Source organism: Leucopleurus acutus, assembly GCF_964270905.1.
Source record: "Leucopleurus acutus genome assembly, chromosome: 15".
In the NCBI taxonomy this organism is placed as follows: Eukaryota; Metazoa; Chordata; class Mammalia; order Artiodactyla; family Delphinidae; genus Leucopleurus; species Leucopleurus acutus.
The window spans coordinates 10,436,647-10,460,305 of record NC_139157.1 but is presented as its reverse complement, the minus strand read 5'-3'; the positions used below and the strand labels follow the sequence as shown (position 1 = coordinate 10,460,305).

At 38.0% G+C, this 23,659-nt stretch overlaps 1 protein-coding gene across 4 annotated transcripts in view; it reads left to right on the top strand.

Moving 5' to 3' along the window:
• Nucleotides 1–23,659, top strand: part of ARID1B (AT-rich interaction domain 1B) — a 410,478-nt gene that overhangs the window by 120,202 nt on the left and 266,617 nt on the right. For all 4 annotated transcript variants that reach the window (XM_082855803.1, XM_082855802.1, XM_082855805.1 and 1 more), the window contains exon 3: nt 7,787–7,915. In XM_082855803.1, the coding sequence (XP_082711929.1) occupies nt 7,787–7,915 (129 nt within the window). The remainder of the gene's footprint in view (nt 1–7,786; nt 7,916–23,659) is intronic.

Here is a 23,659-nt window from a genome sequence, read left to right as displayed (position 1 = left end):
TTTTCACATTATTTTTTATGATCTTATAAACGTAAAGTATGTACCTGATAAGGAAGTTTTAGAAAGCAAAATTTGTCATGAGAAAAAATTTATTGCTGATGACAAATGAGAACTTTTTAATTTAGTTTCACAAATCAAAAGTAAAGCTATTTTCTGCTATGAATTAAAAAAAAATTTAAGCTAAGGGAGTGGGCTGAAGTAGCCCAGATATGTTGTTTTTTCTTCACTCTGTTAACCAACAGCAGTGTTTATGGCCCGGAAGTTATCTGTTAGGTACAAGGGCATAGACAAAAATGGAAGCGGGCTCCGTAGCAACGAGAGCTGAGTAACTAGCTTGTTTGCGTGGTTGGTCATCAAGCCTGTTCTGGAGTTTAGACACTGCTTGACCCTTGACTTCTTTGCTGACTCCTCCAAGCCCACGGTGTCTTTTTTCTGTTACTCAAGGGAAGCTGGACAAAATTTGAAGGAACTTATGGCTTTACTGTACAGTGCATACAGTAAGCACTCAGTATACATTCGTTGATTGTTTCTCAGTTTTCAAGCATGAAGGAGTAATTTCAGGAAGTTACGGAGTATTTTTCCCCCCTTAGACAAGCTTAAGGACAAGATTTATTTCTCTTTTTAAAATAAGAAAGTGAATTTAAAAAGCACCTAAATTGTTTAAAAGTCTCAGTTGGGAACTTAGCTTAAGGGACTATAGATTGTGGAGCATTTGTAGGATTTTGACCTTGTAAACTTTATTACCTTCTAACACATTATTTTTGACTGGACATGTTGACTTAATAAAATTTCCTCCTGCAGTTGGTTCAGCCACACATAGACTTAGCATCTGAATTCCTTGCTGTGGGGAATTTTCAGTCTGTCTCTTATGCGTGAAAAATAGCATTTACTCTTTCTGTAAAATCAGAAGCCAGCAGAATATGCCACAGTAGTGACTAAAATGTAGCTGTTGTGAACTCATTTTTCCTATGCTTTTTGCCTTCCCTTTTTTGTAGAATTTATCTGGAAGGACTCACATTTATGATGGAAAACAAACAAATAAAAATTAGGAAGCTTTCTGCTGTGAAATATAAATTGTTATAATATACTTTTTGATAATTCTTAGAAAGACAGCAATAATTAATCCAAAATAAATTGCATTTAGTTTTAGATTCATGAAAAACTCAGAGTTGGTTTAAGAAATGATACATAACATTTGATGTATATTCTTCTGGGCTATTAATTCTTTACTCACCACACATATACAGATTTTCATATTAAAAAAATATATATATGGTTTTGTAACCTGCTACCCCTTAAGTCCCACCTCAAAAATCCAGGGACAGACTTTCTTGCTATTCAATACATATTATCTACAATTAGAATCATTCATTTTAATGACTCTGTGATATTTTATTGAATAGAATATCATTACCCTCCCCTTTTAAACCAGTCTCTGTGGAGGCACATTTAACCATTTAGGCTGCTTCCCTGTTTTTGAGTGGGGGTGGTATCAGGGGCGTGCAGTGACCTCCTTGCTACACATATCTTCGCACACTTGTTTTATATTTTTCCTTAAGGTAAATTCCCAAAAGCAGAATTCTGGGTTGAAGGGATATTGTTCCTATACATATTGTGACTTGCGTTAAATATTTGAATTTACATACTCATTATGACTGTTTCAGTATTAATTGCTGTGTAATATTTTGGAATTATGTAAATTGAAATTATGAAAACTCCCTGTTAAGCTCCTAGAAACAGTTACTATTTTATTATCAAATAGGAAACTTACATCTAGGTTTAAGTAAGGCCGGAATGGTTTGACATAAATACATTAGAAAAAACGTGAGGTCAAAAGTTTAGATACCTTCTTCGTTATTAAGTGTATATACATACTTTTAAAGTTATAATATACATACAATGAAATGCTCAGACCTTAAGTGTACAGTTCGATGAGTTTTGACAAATAAGGTACACCTATGAACCAACCATCCCAGTTAAGATACAGAATATTTTCATCACCCCAGAAGTTTCCTCACCCCTCTTTCTCACCAGCCCCCATATCCCACAAGCACTGTTTTGATTACTATCACTATAAATCAGTTTTGCTATAGATTTTGTTTTTGAACTTCATATAAACAGATTATACAGTTCGTTGAATGTGTGTTGTATTCGTTTAATATAGTTCTAGAGGGAAGTGTAGATACCAAACCAAACTGTTCTTAGAACAAAAGGATCTGAAGCTGATACGAAAATTATATACTAGAGTAAGAACAACAGGTCTTTCAAAAGAAGGAAGTTGGACCCTTACCTTACACTATGTGCAAAAATTAACTCAAAATGGGTCAAACCTAAAAACATGAGAGCTAAAGCTCTAAAGCTCTTAGAAGAAAACCTAGGGGAAAGCTTGATGACTTTAAATTTGGCGGTGATTTATTGGACATGGAAACCAAATGCGCAGACAGCAAAAGAAAAGATAGATAAATTGGAGTATATCAACATTTAAAACTTTTGTGCATCAAAGGACACTATCACGAGAACAAAAAGGCCACCCACAAAAGAGGAGAAAATATTTGCAAATCATATAAGGGATTAATACACAGAATATATAAAGCATTCCTACAACTCAACAACAAAAACCTAACAACCCAATCAAAAAATGGGCAAAAGACTTTAATACATTTTTCCAAGTAAGATAAACAAATGACTGATAAGCATGCAAAAGCTGCTCAAATCACTAATCATTAGGGAAATGAAAATCAAACCCATAATGAGTGTGACACCACTTCACACCCATTAGGATGGCTATTACAAAAACAAACAGAAAATAGCAGGTGTTGTCAAGGATGTGGAGAAATTAGAACCCTTGTGCACAGCTGGCAGGAATTAAAAAATAGTATTGCTGCTGTGAAAAACAGTATGGCGGTTTCTCAAAAAATTAAACATAGAACTACTGTATGATCCAGCAGTTCCACTTATGGGCTGGGTATATGTCCAAAAGAAGTGAAAGAAAAGGCTTGAGCAGGTATTTGTATGCCTGTTTTCGTAGCAGTATTATTCACAATAACCAAAAGGTAGAAACAACCCACCCATTGCCCACGATGGGACAAAATATTGTATATACTTAAAATGGAAATATTTTTAGCCTTAGAAAGGAATGAAATTCTGATTCATGCTGGAACATGGATGAACCTTGAAGGCATTAGGCTAAGTGAAATAAGCCCGACTCAAAAGGAATAACCAAATTCATGGGGACAGAAAGCAGAATAGTCGTTCCCAGGGACTGGGGTGGGGGATAGGAATGGGGAGTTACTGTTTAATGGAAATGGAATTTCATTTGGGGATGGTGAGGTTCTGAAGGTGGATAGATGTGATGGTCGCACAGCAACGTGACTCTACTTAATGCCACTAAACTGTACCCTTTATGGTTAGAATTCCACGTATGACTCTAGCAAAATCTATTTTTCCCACTTACTTACTGTGTTGGAATTAGATTGCTTCCTCTTTCTGGCTCTTGTAAATAGTGTTGGATGGAATATCCTTCCTGGGACACATGTGAGTGTTTCATGGGTCGTAGGCAGTGCACCTTGAAACTGAGTGGAGAAACTGCTTTCTCAAACTACTTTAGATAGGAAAAGGATGAGAATATAAACCTGATCATTTCTTCAGTGTTGAAGTATGAGCAAAGAGTTCAAGGTAAAGTAAAATGAAAAATGGGGCCTGGAATTCTGCACATTTAACATGACACAGAGATTTGAAAGTTAATACTCATGTCCTTTATCAGAGTAGTTTCATAAAATAAATACTTAAAGTGAATGAATCATTTTTAGCTATACTTTCCCTTTCCGGTAATGTTTGAAAGCATTCACATTTCTTTGAAAATTGGAATAAAACATTTTGTGACTGTGTGTGTGCATGTTCCACTTGAAGATCCTCTTTATTTAGAAATGAGAGAAATTTTTGTTTTTCTTATTTTTACATAACAAATAGAAAATCCCTGATCTTAGGCATTTTCTGGAGATTTCCATTTGGTTTAGTTTAGTGATAAATGTCTAGCGCGTTGGCTGGGCAGTAATGACCTCGAGGGTTAGCCGGTAATAGCCGAGGGTCCTCTGCTGCTGTCAACGTGAGGTTTGGGGTTTTTGTCTATTGGATGAAGCTGAATCAAAGACTTGGATGGTATAAGTCATTTCAGTTTTATAATGTGTTCCATCATTAAAGTTTTATATAATATATGTGCTGCCGAAGCGAGCACTAGAGTTTTATATAATAATAACTTGATTTAATAATCCATTGAACAACATTCATTCTTCATCCGACAAACATTTCAGTGGCAGGCCCCCTTCCAGGAGGCATACCACGGGTGTAGGAGTGTGTAGTCTAGTGATGAGGACAAACGGTAAACACATGAACACATGATTAAAGGGGTAACTGACGAAATCTAATAATCTCCCCTGTGGTAAAATCAAATCAGAAGTGGCACGAAAATGATGGTGGGTTAGGCCGGTTAGGGGACGCGTGGTATCTGAGACAGAAGGGCTTTGTTTCCTCAATTCTCAGCACTTGGTTCCTGAAACTCAGTAACTCTTGGTTAAATTTCAACAGTTTGGTAACTGTTGAACAGTTGAATTCAACAGTTCGGTAATCTTATTTACCCTGTATATGGCTAAGAACTAAGAGATAAGCAAAAAGACTCTTAGTAGCCAAAATTGATTTCACAAAACTTGAGACAATAAAAGCTCATATGCTTCCCTCATGGCTTAGTCCTTTGGGTCTTCATAACAGTGTAGTGGGTTTCTCAGTCCTCAGCAGATGCTGTGAAAGATGGAGGTCTGAGCGAGGAGCGGTGTGGCTGAAGGCCTTGATGCCGTGTGAGAAGCCGGCAGTGCGAGACCACAGTTTCTCTGGGGTTTGTGCAGACAACTTGCGGCAGTAGGCTCTGGGGCAGTCCATGTATTATGGCTCCGCCCTTCCATTTATGTTTCTTAATAATGATTGTTTGGTTTAAGATGTCAGAAAATCATATAATAGAACTTTGAAAGCCCTACATCTAAACTGATGAAAGCAAAAACATTATTGACCATTAAAGAATTGACATTAGTTCCTGACAGCTGAGGTGTATTATATTTAGAAATTGCTTTTTAAAGATAACACTTAGTTAACAATTAATGTTGTAGAGGTAGCACTACAACTTAGTTTAATAAGTAATAATTATTGTGTAGCATTCCAGATAGGATTATAATATTGCTGGTTATAATATTAATAGGAAATAGTAGAGGAGGTAACCCCGTTTTGCAGATGGAGATGTAAGGCATATCATTATGTGATCGATCATATTCACACAACTGAGGTACAGGAGGGCTTGGATTCAGATTTCATATGTTTCTAGTACAGAGATTCTTTAGGTAGACTAGAACTTAGTCATCTCTGTTTTGTCATGGCTCCCACGTAAGGACAGTAAACCAAATGTAGTTGATTGGCTCTAGGCCCTGTCAGTTATCCCAGGGTCTCAGAAGGTTAGTTAGCCAGTTAGTTAGTACCAAATAATTAGACGATGTATTTAAAAGGATAGCAGGTAGGTTTTTAATTGTGGAAGACAGTGATGGAATCTCCCAAGCAGATGCTTTGGGTGGTTCCCCCTCTGACGTTTGCCCTGTTCTGCAGCTTGTCGCTACGGATCCATTGAAGATTTGCTTACACTCCCACCCAGCCTACCTGCCTCCCCTGCATCCGGCTTGCTTCCCCACTTTTCGGAGTTGGAATAGATAGTAAAAGAATCTAGTAAGTTCATGGCTTCTCTAGTGTGAGGAGACTCCTGCAATATGTCCTCTTGTTGTCTTGCTTAGAAAATAGAACCCCCCCCCCCACACACACTTCCATATTGTGTGTAAGGGTTTCTGTAAACCAGAAAGTCAACATATTAAAGTGCAATTCACAGGGGAGTTGCTGGCTGTGTTGACTGAGCTTTACAGTCATTTTAACACTGGCAAAGTGTTACCCTAACTGCTTCAAATCAAACTGCAAAGATGCTTGTGTGAAATGCAGTATTAGATATCAAATCAAACATATGGGTGTTGAACGGAAGGGTATGTGTTGTGGTAGTATATGGTATTCTAGCATGTGGAGTTGTATTTTATGGAAATTCTTTGGCTTGGCTTATGTCAGGGACATACATTCATTATGAGATATCAAGCTGTAAAATAAATAAAAGCAAAGAATTCAACTGTGCTGTTGCATGGTTTTCAATACAAACTTGTCTGTTCTACTAACTTGGGGTCTGCGAAATGAGAGGCATTTGTAAGCCATTGTGGCCAAATGTTTTGTCAGCGTTGCTAGCAGCTTGAAAATAATCTAGATCGGGTCAAAAGGAATATGAACTTTAGCTTTCTGCATTTTTTCCCTTTTACTTCATTGAATATGTTGCCAATTACTGTGCTAATTGGTCTTAGAGGCAGAGTGTTTAATATTTTCCTCCTCACTCTCCTCTTTTCCTCATTCAGTATTCTGTAGTCAATTTGTTTTTTAAGTGTATATCTGGGACTGATGACTGAGTTCTTAAGTATGTGTGCTTATGGGGATCATGTTCTTGCAGTTCTCAAATGGACCCTATTGTGGTGTTCACAGTGACTTCACCATTCTCATTCCAGGAGTGCTTTTTGCCGTCCTGATATCTTGTTTTTCTTTTCCTCTCCTGTTCTTTCTCTCAATTAGGGGGAAAAAAATGTCAATAGATTTCTCATTTGAAAGAACATCAGAAAATATCAGTGGTGTATTTACTGAATGAGGAAGGACTTTTGTTTGAACAATGATTTCAAGATTTTTTAGGCTCATGTAAATTAGAAATGGAGAAGACTGATTTTAGGTCATTCTGTCTGTAACTCGGGTATTTGCAGCACAGTACGCTTTGCTTTATATCAGTAACCGTTTTATCAACTAGGAAAATACTACCCTTGTATAGCTATGAATATCTTTCCATCAAGAACTCATATTGATAGTTATATTGTTTGATATACATAGTATTGTTTTCTAAATGGGTTTCATTTTATTATAAAGCAGTGTTGTTCCTTTTTAGCCAAAATAGTATCGGGTAATGGAATTGCTGCTGTAACTGGTATCTGCTAAAATGTAATTGAGGCATTCTGACCTTAGTTGAAACAAACATGTCCCCAAACCACAAACATCCTACAAAGTATTAGTGAGCTTGGACTGGAGTTCATTTTCATCTGAGTGTTCCATGAGAATGGATTAGCATAATGCTGCTTTGACTTTCTAGCGGAAACATTTTTTTTTTTTTTTTTTTTTTAGCGTTACGCGGGCCTCTCACTGTTGTGGCCTCTCCCATTGAGGAGCGCAGGCTCCAGATGCGCAGGCTCAGCGGCCATGGCTCACAGGCCCAGCCGCTCCGCGGCATGTGGGATCTTCCCGGACCGGGGCACGAACCCGTGTCTCCTGCGTCGGCAGGCGGACTCTCAACCACTGCGCCACCAGGGAAGCCCTAGCAGAAACAATTTTTTGACGTCAGTATTAGGAACTCCCCCCGACCCTGCCACTGGATTTTTGTGAAATTATCAATTTTTGATGTCTGCTAATTTAACTCTGCTTCAAAAAATACTTTGTCTTTTGTCTTCATTGATAGTATGTGAGTAGAAAGCAGTATGCCAATTTATCTAATGGGGAGAATATTAAAAATATCGAATTCAATTGCTTAGCAAAGAACCCACTTCCTGTTGCTGAATTGAAACCATATTTGATTTCGCTGAATGGCACGTCTTGACTTTCTCACTTGCCCCGCTTGACTCCGTAACAGGTGCCGCCTCAGTATGGCCAGCCAGGTGTGAGCGGTTACTGCCAGCAGGGCCAGCAGCCTTACTACAGCCAGCAGCCGCAGGCGCAGTATCTGCCGTCCCAGCCCCAGCAGAGGTACCAGCCGCAGCAGGTGAGCACAGTCCTGGTCCCCAGGCCTCTGTTCTGAGATGTCTTCCCAGCCCATTGAAAACATTTCTGTTCTCAGTGGGAAAAATAGAAGTTTTGAGAAAATGCAGAACTATAACCTAAACTCTTTGTTTACGAATGGATGTTTGAGATTGAAGGGTGGGAAGAATGACTAGTTTAATAGCTTCTTACATTACTGGTTAGTGACAGCAGAAAATGTCAGTCATTTCTTTGTCATTTGTGTTCTGAATCTTTCCAGAAAGTACTCCGTCACTCCGTTGAGGCTCATTCAGGAAAATGGTTTTATTGATCATTTAATCTTTCTAGCTGGCACATACACGGTGTTTTTATGTCGAGCCTTCTTTTGGTTTGTTTTTGTTTTAATGGTAAATGCTACTGGGACAAGACATTGTTGCCTTTGGCAGTGTTATTCTTCCTAAACTAGCTTATAGACAGATAATCACTTCAATTACAATATATTAAAATACTAAAGGGAATCATGTACTTTTAAGTATGTTAAACACTTTCTAGTTTAAATTAGCCTCATTAAATACTCTTTTAGGTTATTGGGCTATGTATTTCAGCTTACATGATTTGTAGAAAAATAGTACATATGCATTTGGTACAGTGATTCAGTTTCATCTTGTTTTAGGGATTGTCACTGAGTGATATTAAAAGGTATCATGAGCTCAGGACCTGTACTCTGAATTCAGATAGAGCTTTCATGGCACTTTCAGTCATAAGCATCAAAATGTAACTTTGCATTTTATATTTTCCTCTCTTCTTTCATTTTTGTGGGTTGGGGGTGGTGAAGAGAGGGGAAGACAGTGACATTGACTATTCAGTTTTTAAAGTGCTACTTACACAGCTTGGAGAGACTGTTGATGCTAAGCAACATATATAAATATATGAAGCTTAATTTTAATAAATTCAGCCGATTTCTTAAGTATTTTCTTGGGTTCTTTGGAGTCTTTTCCCATGTGACTTTTATTTGAGTTCCAAAAAGAGTTTATGACTTCAAAGAAAACATGTTAAAACAACAGCTGAGATTGAAGATCTGTAGAATCTTGTTTTTTGCATATATGTTTTCAAAATTTTGGTTTTATATAAAGCAATTTATAGAGGTAGGAATGTACATTATTTCAAAGTTATTCAGTCTGGTCTTTTATTAAAATGTGGGAAAATTAAATAACCTTTCAATACCGTTTCTTTTTAAGTGAGAGAGACTGGTGTCTGGGTTTATGATATATAAAGTTACAGGCTTTTCCTGGGCTTTCAGAGCCTTATTGAGCTTCTCTGTAGACAGAATGTTTTGTCATGTCATCAGAGTTTAAGGAGGACTCAATAGAGAGATTATATTACTCATTTTCCTTCAGTGAGCTAAAATGAATCTCTGATTGTAAAACCAATTTGATTAAGGATTCTGAGTGCCTGTCATTTCCTTCAAGACCAAGTTCAAAATTTACTTCCTTTATGAAGCATTCACTGATGACTTCTTCCACATGGCAATTAGTTATTTAATATCCTTCATATTTAAATATTTAAAGCATACTACAGGTCAAATCTTATTTTAATGAATACTATTTTAATGTGCTTAGTTTAGGCCTCTTTTATGCTTTGAACGATACTGCTGTTATTTTATTGACTTGAATACAATAAATTATATGTCAGGAAATACTATATAAAAATGATTCCTTAATGTAAATACTGTCATTGTTTTTTGTATATTCTGAGGAAAAACAAATATTTCTCAAAGTATATTGGAAATTTTTTCTTGTTTTCATACTCCCTAACTATAGAATGTCTAAATATTTTTTAAGTTTAAGTTTCAGTAAACTCTTCTGGGACAAAGAAATGGAAATCAGAGAGATTTAGGTAGCCTGAGACATTTAGGTAGCCTAATCAGAGGGTCTGGTTTGACAGGAACAGTTTTACTTTTTAGGGAATTTGATGTTCAGATAGATTTGGAAAGTTTATCTAGGAAATGAGATCTAGCATTTTAGATATAGTTAGCACCTCCAAAACCAGAATAATCCCCCCAAATCTATCCCAAAACAAAGTAAAAATAACCACTAGAATATTTTCAAAATCAAGCCAAATTTTAATAAGAATTTAGAATGCTGAATTCACAAGCATTTAAAAAACAAAGGAGCTCAACTGTATTTAATGTAAGAAGCCAGTGTTTCGTAACAGACAGAACATTCCTTCCTGTAGACTTTCCTTTTGTTCCCAGATATAGCATACACAGTCTGTTGATTTTTGTATTAGGAGATAATCAGCAGGTATGACTGTGTCTTTTGTTAATGTGGTTGATACAAAAGGTAATTTTAGGGTTCCATTAAGATACCTCACTTTGTGTCTTTAACATTTTTGAATGTGTAATGTTTTAGATAATCAATACATTCATATGGTTCAAAAATTAACAAGTACAAGGAAAGGGTACAGATTCCAGTCTCCACCATAGTTCCTCTTGTCTAGCTCACCACCCTCCTCACCCTTTGCTAGATAACCACTTCATTAGTTTATTGTATGTTTCTTTATATAAAGAAGCAAAATACCATATTTTAATTGTTAGCTCTGTTTTTACACAAATGTTGGTACACTGTAACATACTGTAAACATTCTTCTGTTCTTTGTCATTCCCCCTTCCCTACCCACTTAAATAGATTTTCTGTGGTTCTTTCCAGAGGAGTACCTAAAGCAATCCTCCATTCTTTTATAGCTTCATTCCATTTTATGGACATATCATAATGTACTTAACCAGCTCTCTTTTGATGGGCGTTTAGATTATTTTTAGTTATTTGCAATTCAGACAATACTGCCATGATGCTCTGTGTATGTATCATTTCACAAACGTCCGAGTGTATCTGTAGGATAAATTCCTGGCTGTATCAGTGGGTATGTGCAGTTGCAGTTCTGGTAAATATTGCTAGATGGTTCCTCTTAGGGGTTGTGCCAGTTTATACTCCCGCCATCGATGTGTGAGAGTACCTACCATGTGCCAGTAGCATGGTTTTAAGAAGCTTCTGGATTTTTACCAATCTGATAATGTAGTTTTAATTTACATTTTTCTTGTTACGAGTGATTTTGAACATCTTATGTATGTAAAAATGTTTACATTTCCTTTTTTCCTGGACTGTCAGTTCATATCTTTTTATCTTGAATTTTTCTATTCAGTTGTTTGTCTCTTAAAAATTGATTTATATAATAAAAACTAGGTATATTAGGGAGACTAGACCTCTGTCCGTGATATGAATTACTCACTTCCGCATCTTATCATTTGTCTTTTGACATTAATTGTGGTCCATTTTTTTTGTTATGCAGAAGGGTTTTTTGAATTTAAAAAAATGTTTATGTAGTCAGAATTAGCAGTGTTTTCTTTTATGATATCTGGATTTTATTTTATTTTATTTATTTATTTATTTTTTGCGGTACATGGGCCTCTCACCGTTGTGGTCTCCTCCCCGTTGCGGAGCACAGGCTCCGGACGCGCAGGCTCAGCGGCCATGGCTCACGGGCCCAGCCGCTCCGCGGCACGTGGGATCCTCCCGGACCGGGGCACGAACCTGCGTCCCCTGCATCGGCAGGCAGACTCCCAACCACTGCACCACCAGGGAAGCCCTGGATTTTATTTTTAGTGAGATTATGAACCTTCCATACTCTGAAGTTACAAAGGAACTGTCCCCTGTTATTTTGTAGTATTTTCATAGAGTAATTTCTACATTTCACTTATCCTAATCTATGGAGAGAGGTGTGATCCAACGTAATTTTTTTTTTCTCTAGATGACCACTTGGTTAAGTAACTTTTCTTGCATTAGGTCTCACCAGAGAACTAGCCTATTGGTTAGGATGAAGATATTTTATTTTAAGGAATTGACTCAGACAGTTATGGAAGCTGGAAAGTCCAAAATCTAGCGTGGACCAGCAGGCTGAGACCCAGGAGAGCTGATGGTGAAGATGAAGCCTGAAGGCAGTCTGCTGGAGAACTCCCTCTTGCTTGGGGGCCTGGTCTTTTTGTTCTATTTAGGCCTTCAACTGATTGGATGAGGCCCACCCACATTATGGAGGGTAATCTACTTTACTCAAGGTCACTGATTTAAATGCTAATTTCATCCCCAAATACTCTCCAACTTGACACATAAAATTAACCATTACTGTTATCTTTCCTTTTAAACTTCTAAAATTTTCCTTTATGTACAGTGTTTGAGGTTATTCTGGGACTTTTATTCTTTTCCATTGGTCCTTCTGTTAGTGCGCCAGTATTGTAGTGTTTTTATCATGTTTTAATGTCTGGTAGGGTTAGTACATCTTCATTACTCTTTTCAGAGCTCTCTTGGCAATTTGTGTTTGCTTATTTTTCATATAAACTTTTCATTTTTTTACCGTGCTTTTTCCTAAGAATTTTGTCTTTTTTGTTGTTATTATAATGGGATTTTTTTTTCATTGTACCTTTTTTGTTTTATGTGAAATAGGTGATACTTATAAAATAATAAGAGTTAAAAAAAAAGTACCTCATTTGAACAATTAGCAACACACGTAATAGAACGAGCTGGGTTTACCTGGCTTGGGTTACTAGGGGCCAGGGAGGACACGCCCCTGCGGAGCCTCACGGAAGGTGTGGGGTTGGGACGTTTATAGGGTAGGGGTTGGGGTGTGTGCTGGATGGTTCTAAGAGGTATCAGGGGAGTGAGGGTCAGTCTGGACTGGCTACTTCAAAGCAGCTGTGAGCATTTGGTGGTTAGGTGTCTTAATTTTGAGCCATGAGGCAGAACTTAAGTGTGTCCGGGCTTTGTCATTGGTAAAGAAGCACCAGTCACTTAGAGAAGGACAATGTTAGTAAGAAGAGGCAGATGTTTAGTCATTTTTGTTGTCAAAAAGCGGCCTTGTCCAAATCTGCTTTCAGCACTGCTTATGTGCTATGGGTGGTGCTCCGGTCTGCTTGTTCTCAGGGCTGATTTTCCTTTTCTTCTCACATTCCTACCCCACTGTCCCTCCTCTTCCTGAATGACTTCTCTCTCCATTTCTTCATTTGTTTAGATAGTTTTAAATTTCTTTTATAATATTCTTCAAAAAGAACTGTTGTACTTTTTGGTTAGAATTATTCCTATATACGTTTTATTTTTCTTGGTATTGTAAACATAGATTTTATATTTTTATTATATTACATTTTCTCATTGTTTCAGGTATATACAAATATAATGAACTTGGTATATTAAATTTTATTGTACATTGACCCTTTTAAGTTCTTGTGAATTCTACTAACTCTAATCATTTATAGATTCTCTTATGTTTTCCAAATTTTATTTTTTTAATTGCTTAAAAAAAAAAACACTCCCATCTCCCCTTCTTTTGTCCTTCCTCAGACAGCTTCTTCAGTGCATTATTTGAAAGGACTGTCTGTTTTTGTATTATCTCTGATTTAAAAGAAGGCTTTCAGCATTTCATCATTAAATATAATGTTTACTCTCTTTTTCTTTTCTTTTCTTTGTAGCTGCCCATTGTAGCTGCCCATAAGGAAGTTCCCTTCTTTTTCTAGGTTGCTAAGAATTTATCATGAATGGATGCTGAATTTTATCTTATGTTTTTTTTTTGTGTGTGTCTTTTGGGATGATCACTTTGTTTTCCCTCTTATAATCTGTTATTGGGGTATATTACATTTTTTTAAGTATTATGCCAAACACGCATTCTAGAATAAACCTAGCCTCATGACATATTTTTTGCACATCACTGAATTCAGTCTGCTGACATTTATTTAGGTTTCTTGAATCACTGTTCATAAAAGGGATTGGACTGTAATTATCCTCGTGCGGTTTTGTTATCTGTATTATGAAGTTTTGCAGAATGAGTTAGACACTAGTCTCGCCCCCTCTCCCCGCCCCCACCACAGACTTTTTTTAATTTTTGGCCACACTGCTGCGTGACTTGCGGGATCTCAGTTTCCCTACCAGGGATTGAACCCAGACCATGGCAATGAAAGCCCAGAATCCTAACCACTAGGCCACCAGGGAACTCCCAAACTAGTCCCTTTATTTTATTTATTTTTTTTTTTGCGGTACGCGGGCCTCTCACTGTTGTGGCCTCTCCCGTTATGGAGCACAGGCTCCGGACGCGCAGGCTCAGCGGCCATGGCTCACGGGCCCAGCTGCTCCGCGGCATGTGGGATCTTCCCGGACCAGGGCACGAACCCGTGTCCCCTGCATCGGCAGGCGGACTCTCAACCACTGCGCCACCAGGGAAGGCCCCTTTTTAAACTTACTGGAAGACTTTAAAGTCTGGAATTACCTGCTTTTGGAGTTTGGTAGAAGCATCTGTAAAGTCATAAAGGATTGTGTAGCCCTTGATGTTTTAACTTTCGTCCCATTCCTGATTTTTGATCTTATTTCTTTTGTGAATATAGGCATATCAAGTTATCGAATTCTTCTTGAGTCAGCTTTTTACTTATATATATTCCTATATACGTATCCATTTCATCAAGGTTTTCAAGTTTATTAACCTGAAGTTCATAATAGTCTTTATTTCTTTAATTTTTATAACATCCAGAGTTAAGCATTTTAATTAATAATGTTATTCCTTCTTTTATTAATCTTGATTAATCTTGCCAGTGGTTTGTCTTTCCAAAACAAGTTTGGTCACTGTCCTCGTTATTACATGTTCTTTTTTATAAGTTTAATTAAATTCTGTTCTTACTTTGATTATATCTTGCTTTTTGTCTGATAAAGCCAAATAAATATGACTAAAAAATTTCCTCCTAAGTACTACTTTGGCTAAATCTCTCAAATTTTTTTTTTTTTTTTTTTTTTCGGTATGCGAGCCTCTCACTGTTGTGGCCTCTCCTGCTGCGGAGCACAGGCTCCGGACGCGCAGGCTCAGCGGCCATGGCCCACGGGCCCAGCCGCGGTGTGGGATCCTCCCGGACCAGGGCACGAACCCGTGTCCTCTGCATCGGCTGGTGGACTCTCAACCACTGCGCCACCAGGGAAGCCCAAATCTCTCAAATTTTGATGTGCATTATTTTTGTTCTCTTTTAGTTCTAAGAATTTTCTTACTTCCCTTCATTCATTTTTTTAAATAGTTTTATTGAGGCTTGGGTTTGTGTCCTGTTCCCTCAGAAGGATTGTTGTATGCTTTTGCCAGTTGCTTGTGGGCACTAGTCATCAGGAATCAGATTTCATATTTTAGTTTGTAAAGTTTTATTGCTTAGAAAGTTCTTAATAGGCTGACAAACAGGATGATAGAATGAGCCTTCACATGCCACCGTAAGTTCTTTTCATTTACTAACCTAGCCATATTCGGATATCCCCAGTTGTCATCAGAATGCCTTATTTATAGTTAATTTGTTTCAAGCAGAATTCATACAAGGTTACTACATTGATTTGGTCCTTAAGTCTTTTTATCTGGAACAGTTCTCTTTTACCCCACCCCCATTCATGCCTTTGGCATGTTGAAAAAACTGAGTCAGTTGTCCTAGGAAATGGCTTTGTCTGATTGTTTTCCCTTGATGTGGCTTAATTTGTTCATCTAGTCCCTCTGTTTCCTGTAAATTGCAAGTTAGATCCAAAGGCTTGAAGTTAAACATTTTCGTTTGTGATTGTGGTTAGGTCACTGCTTCTGTTTAGTGGGGGGGGTCTGTGACCCTCCCTTTGAGTGAAGAAGCCTCCAAATGGTTCCAGCCCCAGGCCGTCTGGTGGCTATCAGCCGTCTTCCAGCTGAGGCTGTAGAGACATTGTGATGAGGATAGGCTTCCCCTTCTGTACTCTGTCCGAATTCCTCACCCACAGAATCTGTGAGCAGAATACTTGCTGGTGGCTGTAGGCCACTAAGTTTGGGGTGGCTTGTTACACATCCTTACTGACTGACATGGTTTGTATGCTTCCTAGGTGATGCAGTGAGGGTGTTACATCAGGATGTTAACATCCTAATATTTCGTTGTCCTGCCACAACTGGTATTAAGATTGATCAGTGGGTTCAGGTCATATGGCCTCTGGGACCATTTTAAATGCAATTCTCTTCTTGAGGTTTTACAGAGCACACCATTAAGTGTTAATTTTGACCAGAAACTCTGGTGATGGTTAGCCTGTGGTTGCTAATTCTCAAAGGAGTCATTTCTTAATTCCTCCTACCTCTCAGTATGAAGTTCAAGACAGGTATTTTTCCTTTCTCTTCAGTGAGTTTTCATGCTCTTAGATGATGGATGTAGCCCTTCTTAGTCCCTAAGTTATTTGAGAGGTATTGTCTCATATTTTACTCCCTTTTGAGGGGCCCTAGATTCTTCCTTTCCCCTGTTCCCTGTATCATCATCAAATGGAAAGTTAAAACCCATAACAGAAGTCAGTTTCTATTGCTCTCTTACTTTCCATGTTCTTGGTTTACTTTCTGTGTTCTTCGTTTCAGTCACATTCATGCCAAGTTTGTGATCCATTTAAAAAGGCATGTTATCAAGTATTTTAGATATTTCAATTATAGGCACTTAGAGTATCCAATCTGCCGTACTCCTGGAACTGGTACTGTCTTCTGTTTTCTAGTTGTTTATTTGATATCTTGTATACAGTTTAAAACTATATAAACATGTAATATACTAATTTAGAACATACAGACAGTACATTCCTATTTCATAATGAAACTTTTTAAATAAATTTATTTGTTTATATTTTTGGCTGTGCTGGGTCTTCATTGCTGCGTGCGGGCTTTCTCTCGTCGCGGCGAGAGGGGGCTACTCTTCGTTGCAGTGTGTGGGCTTCTCATTGCAGTGGCTTCTCTTTGTTGTGGAGCACGGGCTCTAGGCATGCAGGCTTCAGTAGCTGTGGCACGCGGGCTCAGTAGTTGTGGCTCATGGTCTCTATAACACAGGCTGAGTAGTTGTGGTGCATTGGCTTAGTTGCTGTGCGGCATGTGGGCTCTTCCCGGACCAGGACTCAAACCTGTGTCTCCTGCATTGGCAGGCTGATTCTTAACCACTGCGCCACCAGGGAAGTCCCTATAATGAAACTTTTCTACTGCCTCCTTTATTCTTTTGAAATAAATTCATAGATAATATGTTACCTACACAAAATTCATAGATACTGTATGTTACTACACAAAATTTTAAACAGTTCTCAATAATGCACTAACTGTACATGGAAAAGTGAAAAGAAAGTGGTGTATAATAAAACATTGTATATTTAACTAAATAAATGCTCGGGCATGACTACATTGAAGGTTTGTGAAATGAAAGCTTGCGTGTATATGTGGGATCAGTGTGGGCCTGACAACTACACAATGAGGCTGATGCAGGAGTGTGGTATCAGCCTCTCAGATGTCTTAGGCAGGGTTGTCAGTGGAGATGTCATCTTTTAAGATGATGAGCAGCTCTTGGTCAGAGTCCGACCAAAACAAAATATAATCTTCCCTCAGTATATATGGTAGTTTTATTCCTAGAAAATTCAGTATATCAATAAAGTTGTTTTAACAATAGTTTGTTCTTATATGCAGAATGGAGTTGGGTTCTAGGCTTAGACAAATAGTTAGCTTTTTGTTTGTTTTTAAATCTAAATGAATGCTGGGTCTTGTGAAATGAATGTGTGATGTGGTATGATGATCTGTTGGATCAATCTCTTATACATCATAGGACAATCTAGCATTCCTACCTTACACCCTGAAATTTCATTGCATTTCCTTATCCTTGTGACAACTAACCGCACCCTTGAAATCTTATCAGTATGAATAACTTAGGCTTCCTTATTTTTTTCTGAAATAAAGTTCATACATAATGAGTTACCTATATACAAAGTTTCAAACATCAGTATAATGCCATAAATGTAATGGAAAGGACAGAAAGTTTATAATAAAATATTGCTCAGATGTGTCTACCTTAGAAGACTTGTGAAATAGTCTGGGGCTTGCATCTATGTGTGTAATAACAATGAACTCCACTGGTACAAATGAGAATGATAGAGTTATATTGTATGAACAGCTCAAAATTGTGAACAGGGTTTGAATCCATGCGATTTATTACCATATAACAGCAATTATATACAATGAAAATATTGAACATTTTAAATAACATGCTCACAGAATTGTTTAACAGAAAAAGTAAGGTACCCCAAAGTGTGGAGATATCCTAAGTTCGCAAATAAAGTGTACACACACACACATACACACACACACACAGTAAAAATCAGTAAGTAACAGTAGGCCTGGTTTATTCTTCCTATTGTAGTCCAAGAGATGAACCAATACAACCGGGACATGAACTGTCCAGTCACCAAACATTTTATTTACTCAGCATGCTGACATTTCCTGCTTTTAAAAGGTGTTAATTTTAAAATTCTTTTAAAATTTAGTTCTTGTTTTAAAAAAAAAAGCTATTTGAAGAGGTTGCTTCCACTTGGAAGCATTTTTGTATCCTAGCTTACCTGCTCAAACTCCTTCACCTGAGATTTAATAATTCGGTACAGTAGAGAAAACCTCCCTTAATGCCGTAAGTTTTCATGGTTTTATTTTTTGTTTCAAAGTTTCCATTTTGTCATTCTTGGGTCATAAAGTATTATAGGTAGGTTTGTTTCCTGGTTCACTGTAGCGAGAGCAAACTCTCGTTACCTTCCTCTCTCCCCCTTGTACCTATAGACTCGTCGTCTTTTTCCTTTTGCCTCTCAACTCCTGTCCTACTTCAGTTCCACTCTCGTGAGATGCTGGAGAAGAGATCATGTTTCTCTTGTGGCACACGTTTCTCCCAGACCTTCTACCCACTGCTCCTAACGGAAGCAGCTGCTAGGTGTCAAGGGCAGTGTTCCAAGAATCGAGTAACCTGAAGGGAGTTGCCTGGTATGGAAACCAGACTGTCTGTCAATACCCTTTCCTTTGACATTGGTCTTGTGCTGATTCAGCTTCCTTTCCAGGACTGTGACAGTTGGCAGCCTTGCAGAACACTGTTTTCATGGCTTTAAACTACACTGTTGTTTCCATAGCTAGAAAAAAATCTTTCTTTCCTTAGAGAAAATTTGTAGGAGGTAACTCCATTCAAGTAAGTCTCAGTTTAAAGAGGATATATCAGGATCTTAAAACAGCAACAGCAATAACGAAACTCTAGTTTAAAGCAGTGAGAGTATTTCAAACTTTGCCTTTTTAGGTATAGTTTTTTTCCAACCGATAGAATTATCTCAGATTCTTGAGAGAAATATTGGGTATTATGAATGTGTATACTTCTCAAGGTACAACTTTTATCTTTTTAATATATTTTTTTAACCTCAGGCTTATTGGAAAAGTTGCAGAAGACAGGAAAAGCAAAACATAAACTGTTTATTGACTCCCTTTGTGCTTGGGAATGTTCTCTATGCTGGGAATCCAGTGATTAATAAGACATTGTATCTGAAGTGAAAGAATTCCCAGCTGAATAGAAGGGTCAACATGGGCAGATGACAGTACAGTAGGAGAGGTGTGTTTTCGAGCTGTGTCTAGATACTAGTAAAAGTGTCCCAGAGGAGGTCTTGAAGAATGAGTAAGAGTTTGCTGGTGAGAGAAAAAATGATCTTGGGGTAGGACTCACTCTTTGTTAGTGAGAACAGAGGTAATGCCCAACCCTGAATGATACTGAACTAGACTCTAAGTTTGGTTCAGTAGTCAAGGTCATTTAGAAGGAACATATTAATTATGCTTGGAACTGGTGAATTTCATTGCTTTTCCTCAATGATTAAGAATGAAGTAAAAGGTTATTTTTCAATAATTTTTTTAAAGCAGAAAATAGTTCTAGCTCAGCAGTTCACTTGTAACAGTGGATCATCGCTCAGTAGTTAAGCCAGTTGGAAGTCTAAGTCTGCTTACATGTGCGTCGGTAGAAACGAGTGTTTAAATTATATTTTCTCAAATACCACTTTATTTGGACATCTTTGTGGACAGAATTTTTCAGAAGGAGATGCAGTAAACAAAGTATTTGGAAAATGGGCATCATTTTGAAAAGAAGGTGATAGCATTGGAAATGAGGGTAAAATACTTCAGAATTAATAACTTGCCACTGAAGTCTCTGAAGGAGTTCAGATGTTACATTAAGTGTATTGACGGTGATGCATTGTGGCACAGACCTTTATTGTTAATTATTTATTCTAATCTTTGTTTCTTATTATTTATATAACAGGATGTTAATTTATAAGCCACTTGTATTCTGCAGCTTCTGGAGGAAATTAGGCATAGAAGGCCTGTGTTACATTACCGAAGCGCTCATATCGTTTGCTTTATAAGATTTTGTTGTAAGAGCAAAGACAAGGACATTTATAGTTTGCTGCCATTAATTGCCCAGCATTTAGATGTTAACACAGGAGTCTGTTAATTAACTTGATAATAAAAACTTGTGGGATGTCAGTTGATAAAGGTATTATTTGTTTTAAAGGAGATTGCTAGTGAAGCCTGGGGTTTCCTTTGCATTTGACTCTTTCCTTCTTGCTGACCAGGCTCGCAGTTGTCCTAGGCTTTGAACCAGGGCTGGGGATTTCCTTTTATGTTTAAAGCGCTTGTGAGCATCTGAGGAGAAAACTTTTGAGTTGCTTTCAGGTCGGAGCAAGGCCCGCTCCTAGACTGATTTCTGCTTGTTCGCTTGGGTAACCAACCGCATAACTGCTTCTAGACTCAGGTTGGAGACGTTCCTGGGAGCTCACGTGGTGCTCAGGGCCTGCTTGGCAAGGCTCTTGGCTGGGGGGGAGGGTAGGGGTCAGAGGTTAGGAGGACAGGAATGAGAAAGTGGCAACTTTTCCCCTCTCTCCTACTTTTTTGTCCCGTGGGAGACAGAGCAGTATATTAAAAATGTAGCACTAATTTTGAATATACTATAGATGTAACTTGCTGCCATAAAAGTTTCAGTTTATATAGAATGGTCAGTTCCCTGTGTATATTCGTGTGTGTGTTTTGTTTTGGTTCTTGTTATTCCTGAAAGCTTCTTAAATAAGCAAATAGAAAAAACTACTGGAGAATGAAGAAAAACTTTCTGATAATGTTAAAATTTGCTATGAATGTTTTGGTTTTAATTGCTATAAAAATCAGGGTGGTCCTATGCAACTATGCCTGCCTGGGTCTTTGCTTTTATTTTATTAAAAGTGGAGAAAAGGAAGAGAGAATTCTCACATCTTGCACAGATTGTTTCCAGTAATAAAGCATTTTTGGCTCTCTGATGGAAAACTTTCAATAGTTATTCTTTTTATGTTTCGGATTGTACCTGGGACTCTAACTGCATTGGACTATAATTTGATAATGCTATTCATATTCATGTTCAGAATATTTTTAAAATAATTTTCTTCCTTTCAAGTACCAGAATTAAAGGAAAACAGAGCCAAGAAGTGAGGAATTATAGAGCAGTAACCATATTTTCAGTACTTAATTTACTTCTGGAAAGGTGATGGAAGCTCCCTCCTGAGAAGAGGAAAGCCCCAGGCGGGCCTGGGATGTGTGTGCAGCCTGGCCCCGGGTTAGGCTGTGCTCCGACCTGTCCCGCAGGCTGCTCATCAGAGCGTCGGGCTTCCTTAGAAATGTGCAGAAGATCAAATCAGCTGGCTGTGACTGTCTGCTGTGGTGATAGAAGAGGAAAACCTTACATTGTTTAAGATACGTTTTATGAAAAGCTGAAGAAAAATCTCAAACACGAGAGCAGGATTTGGTCTAAAAATCATTTAAGCTCCACACCATTCCCTGTTTCTAACGTAGCTGTAGTAGTGAGTGAGCTTTTTAAAGTTCTTTTCCTCACTTTTTTCTTTCCCCTCTCCCCCATCTCCATCTCCGTCTCCAATAGAGATGGAGCCATGGGATTGAACTGGATGCCCGGACACTTGGGTACACTCGGGACTTGTTCTCTAGCTCTTTATCCTATTTGCCCAGACTCGGCGAGCAGGTGGGGGAGAAAGCCCCTCCTCTGCAGAGGGGGATATCGCGAGGAACTGGCACTCACACCTGATGTGGTTCTCTTCATACCCCTTCAACTTTCTCTCTCCTCTGACGCCCCATTGGGACTGAGGGATGAAGTTGAAGATAGACTAGATTATGCAGTTAGAAGCATCATCGAGTCTCATTATATTTGTTCATACAATTCTCTTTGTTTGAGATTTAAATTCTGACACTCGGGAGATTGGAGAATTTTTATTTTTCCTGGATTGTTTTTTTGCTACTCTCAGCTGTCTTCATTTGTCTTTAAATGCTCATTTCAATTTGTTGAAGTAGAGAAAATAAAGTAAAACATAACTTACATATATAACAGTAAAATTTTCCTTCATCAATTTCTTTGATTTTTAAAAGTTCTTAGGGTAACAAACTCTATGTATATGTATTCCAGAAGATGATTATCTGCAGATGTTTGAAACATAGGGTTACTTTTAGAACTGCATTGCTAGTGTGGGCAGTGACCACCTCTTTTCCTGGAAGGATAGCAGAGCCAGCTCCAGTCCACTGACTGATTTTCCTTAGAGTGCTAGACTTTGGGGAGAGGAGTGGATGCACATCTCTTTGCATTATTTAGCCTTGGGAGGTGAAGGAAAGATAGAGCTCGAAGTAGGGTCAGGTGGAGCCATTGGATACGTGTACACCTGTGGTTTCCTAAAAAGAGAGAAAGGGACTGTCTGCATCACAGTCACCTGGAGTGTTTGCTCAAGTAAGTTCTCTTGCTCCAAAACTGTTTGGGGGGGTGGGGAGTAGCTGGGGATCTGCATTTAACTCCAGCGGGCAATTCTGATGCCTTCCAAAGTTTGAGAGCCATGGAGAGCAGAAGTACTAACCAGAGCTTTCCAATCTTGTACTCTAGCATGGCAGATGGATGTTACCTCCTATATTATGTTAACAATGACCCTCAGAGGTCCTATAGCAAGTTATGCCTGAATGTGGTGGGGCTTGGTTTTGATCCCAACTCTGTTTTATTTTATTTTATTTTTTTTGAAGTATAGTTGAATTACAGTGTGTTAATTACTGCTGTACAGCAAAGTGACTCAGTTATACAAATATATACATTCTTTTTCATATTCTTTTCCATTATGGCTTATCACAGGAGGTTGAATATAGTTCCCTAGGGTTTACTGTCTTCTTTATTGTTGTTTACAGTAGAGATGCATTTTGTTTCAGAGATAGGTTGAAATTCAGGTCTTAAGGCCACTGTTACGGGCCTTTGCAATTGTTCACCCAGGGTTTTTCCAATTTTAGTGAGCACTAGAATCTCCTGGAAGGCCTGTTAAAACACACATTGTTGAACTGTACACCCAGAGTTTCTGCCTCTGTAGTTTGGACTTTGGGCGAGTTTCTCAACCTCTGTGCCTCAGTTTCTTCATCTGAAAATAGTACTTATTTCGTGGAGTTGATGTCGAGACCATAAGCATTTATTCAGTGAGTAAAGTACTCTCAAGAGTGCCTGGTGAAGAGTAAACGTTACATAATTGTTAGCTGCTGCTGTCAGCAGCATCGTGGTCACAGGATGAAGTTCCAGTGGTTCAGTGAAAATTTTGATTCTTATTCTTAAATGTGGTTTTAGACAAGGTAAATAACAATAGCTGACAGTTATTGAACATTTAAATGTGTCAAGCACAGTGCTCACTGCTTAGTCCCTCCTTTAATCATTAATAGAACTTTTGGAGATAAGTTCCTGTTATCTTGTTTTTATGGATGAGGAAACTCTTTAAGTGATAAGTTACAGAGCTGGGTTTTCTTTTTGCTCTGTGTATTATTATTAATTACATACACTATTTTTCCCTATAAAAAGTACAGCTGAACATTTACCGTGGCTCATTTGCTTTGTGAGTTTAATAAAATTAAT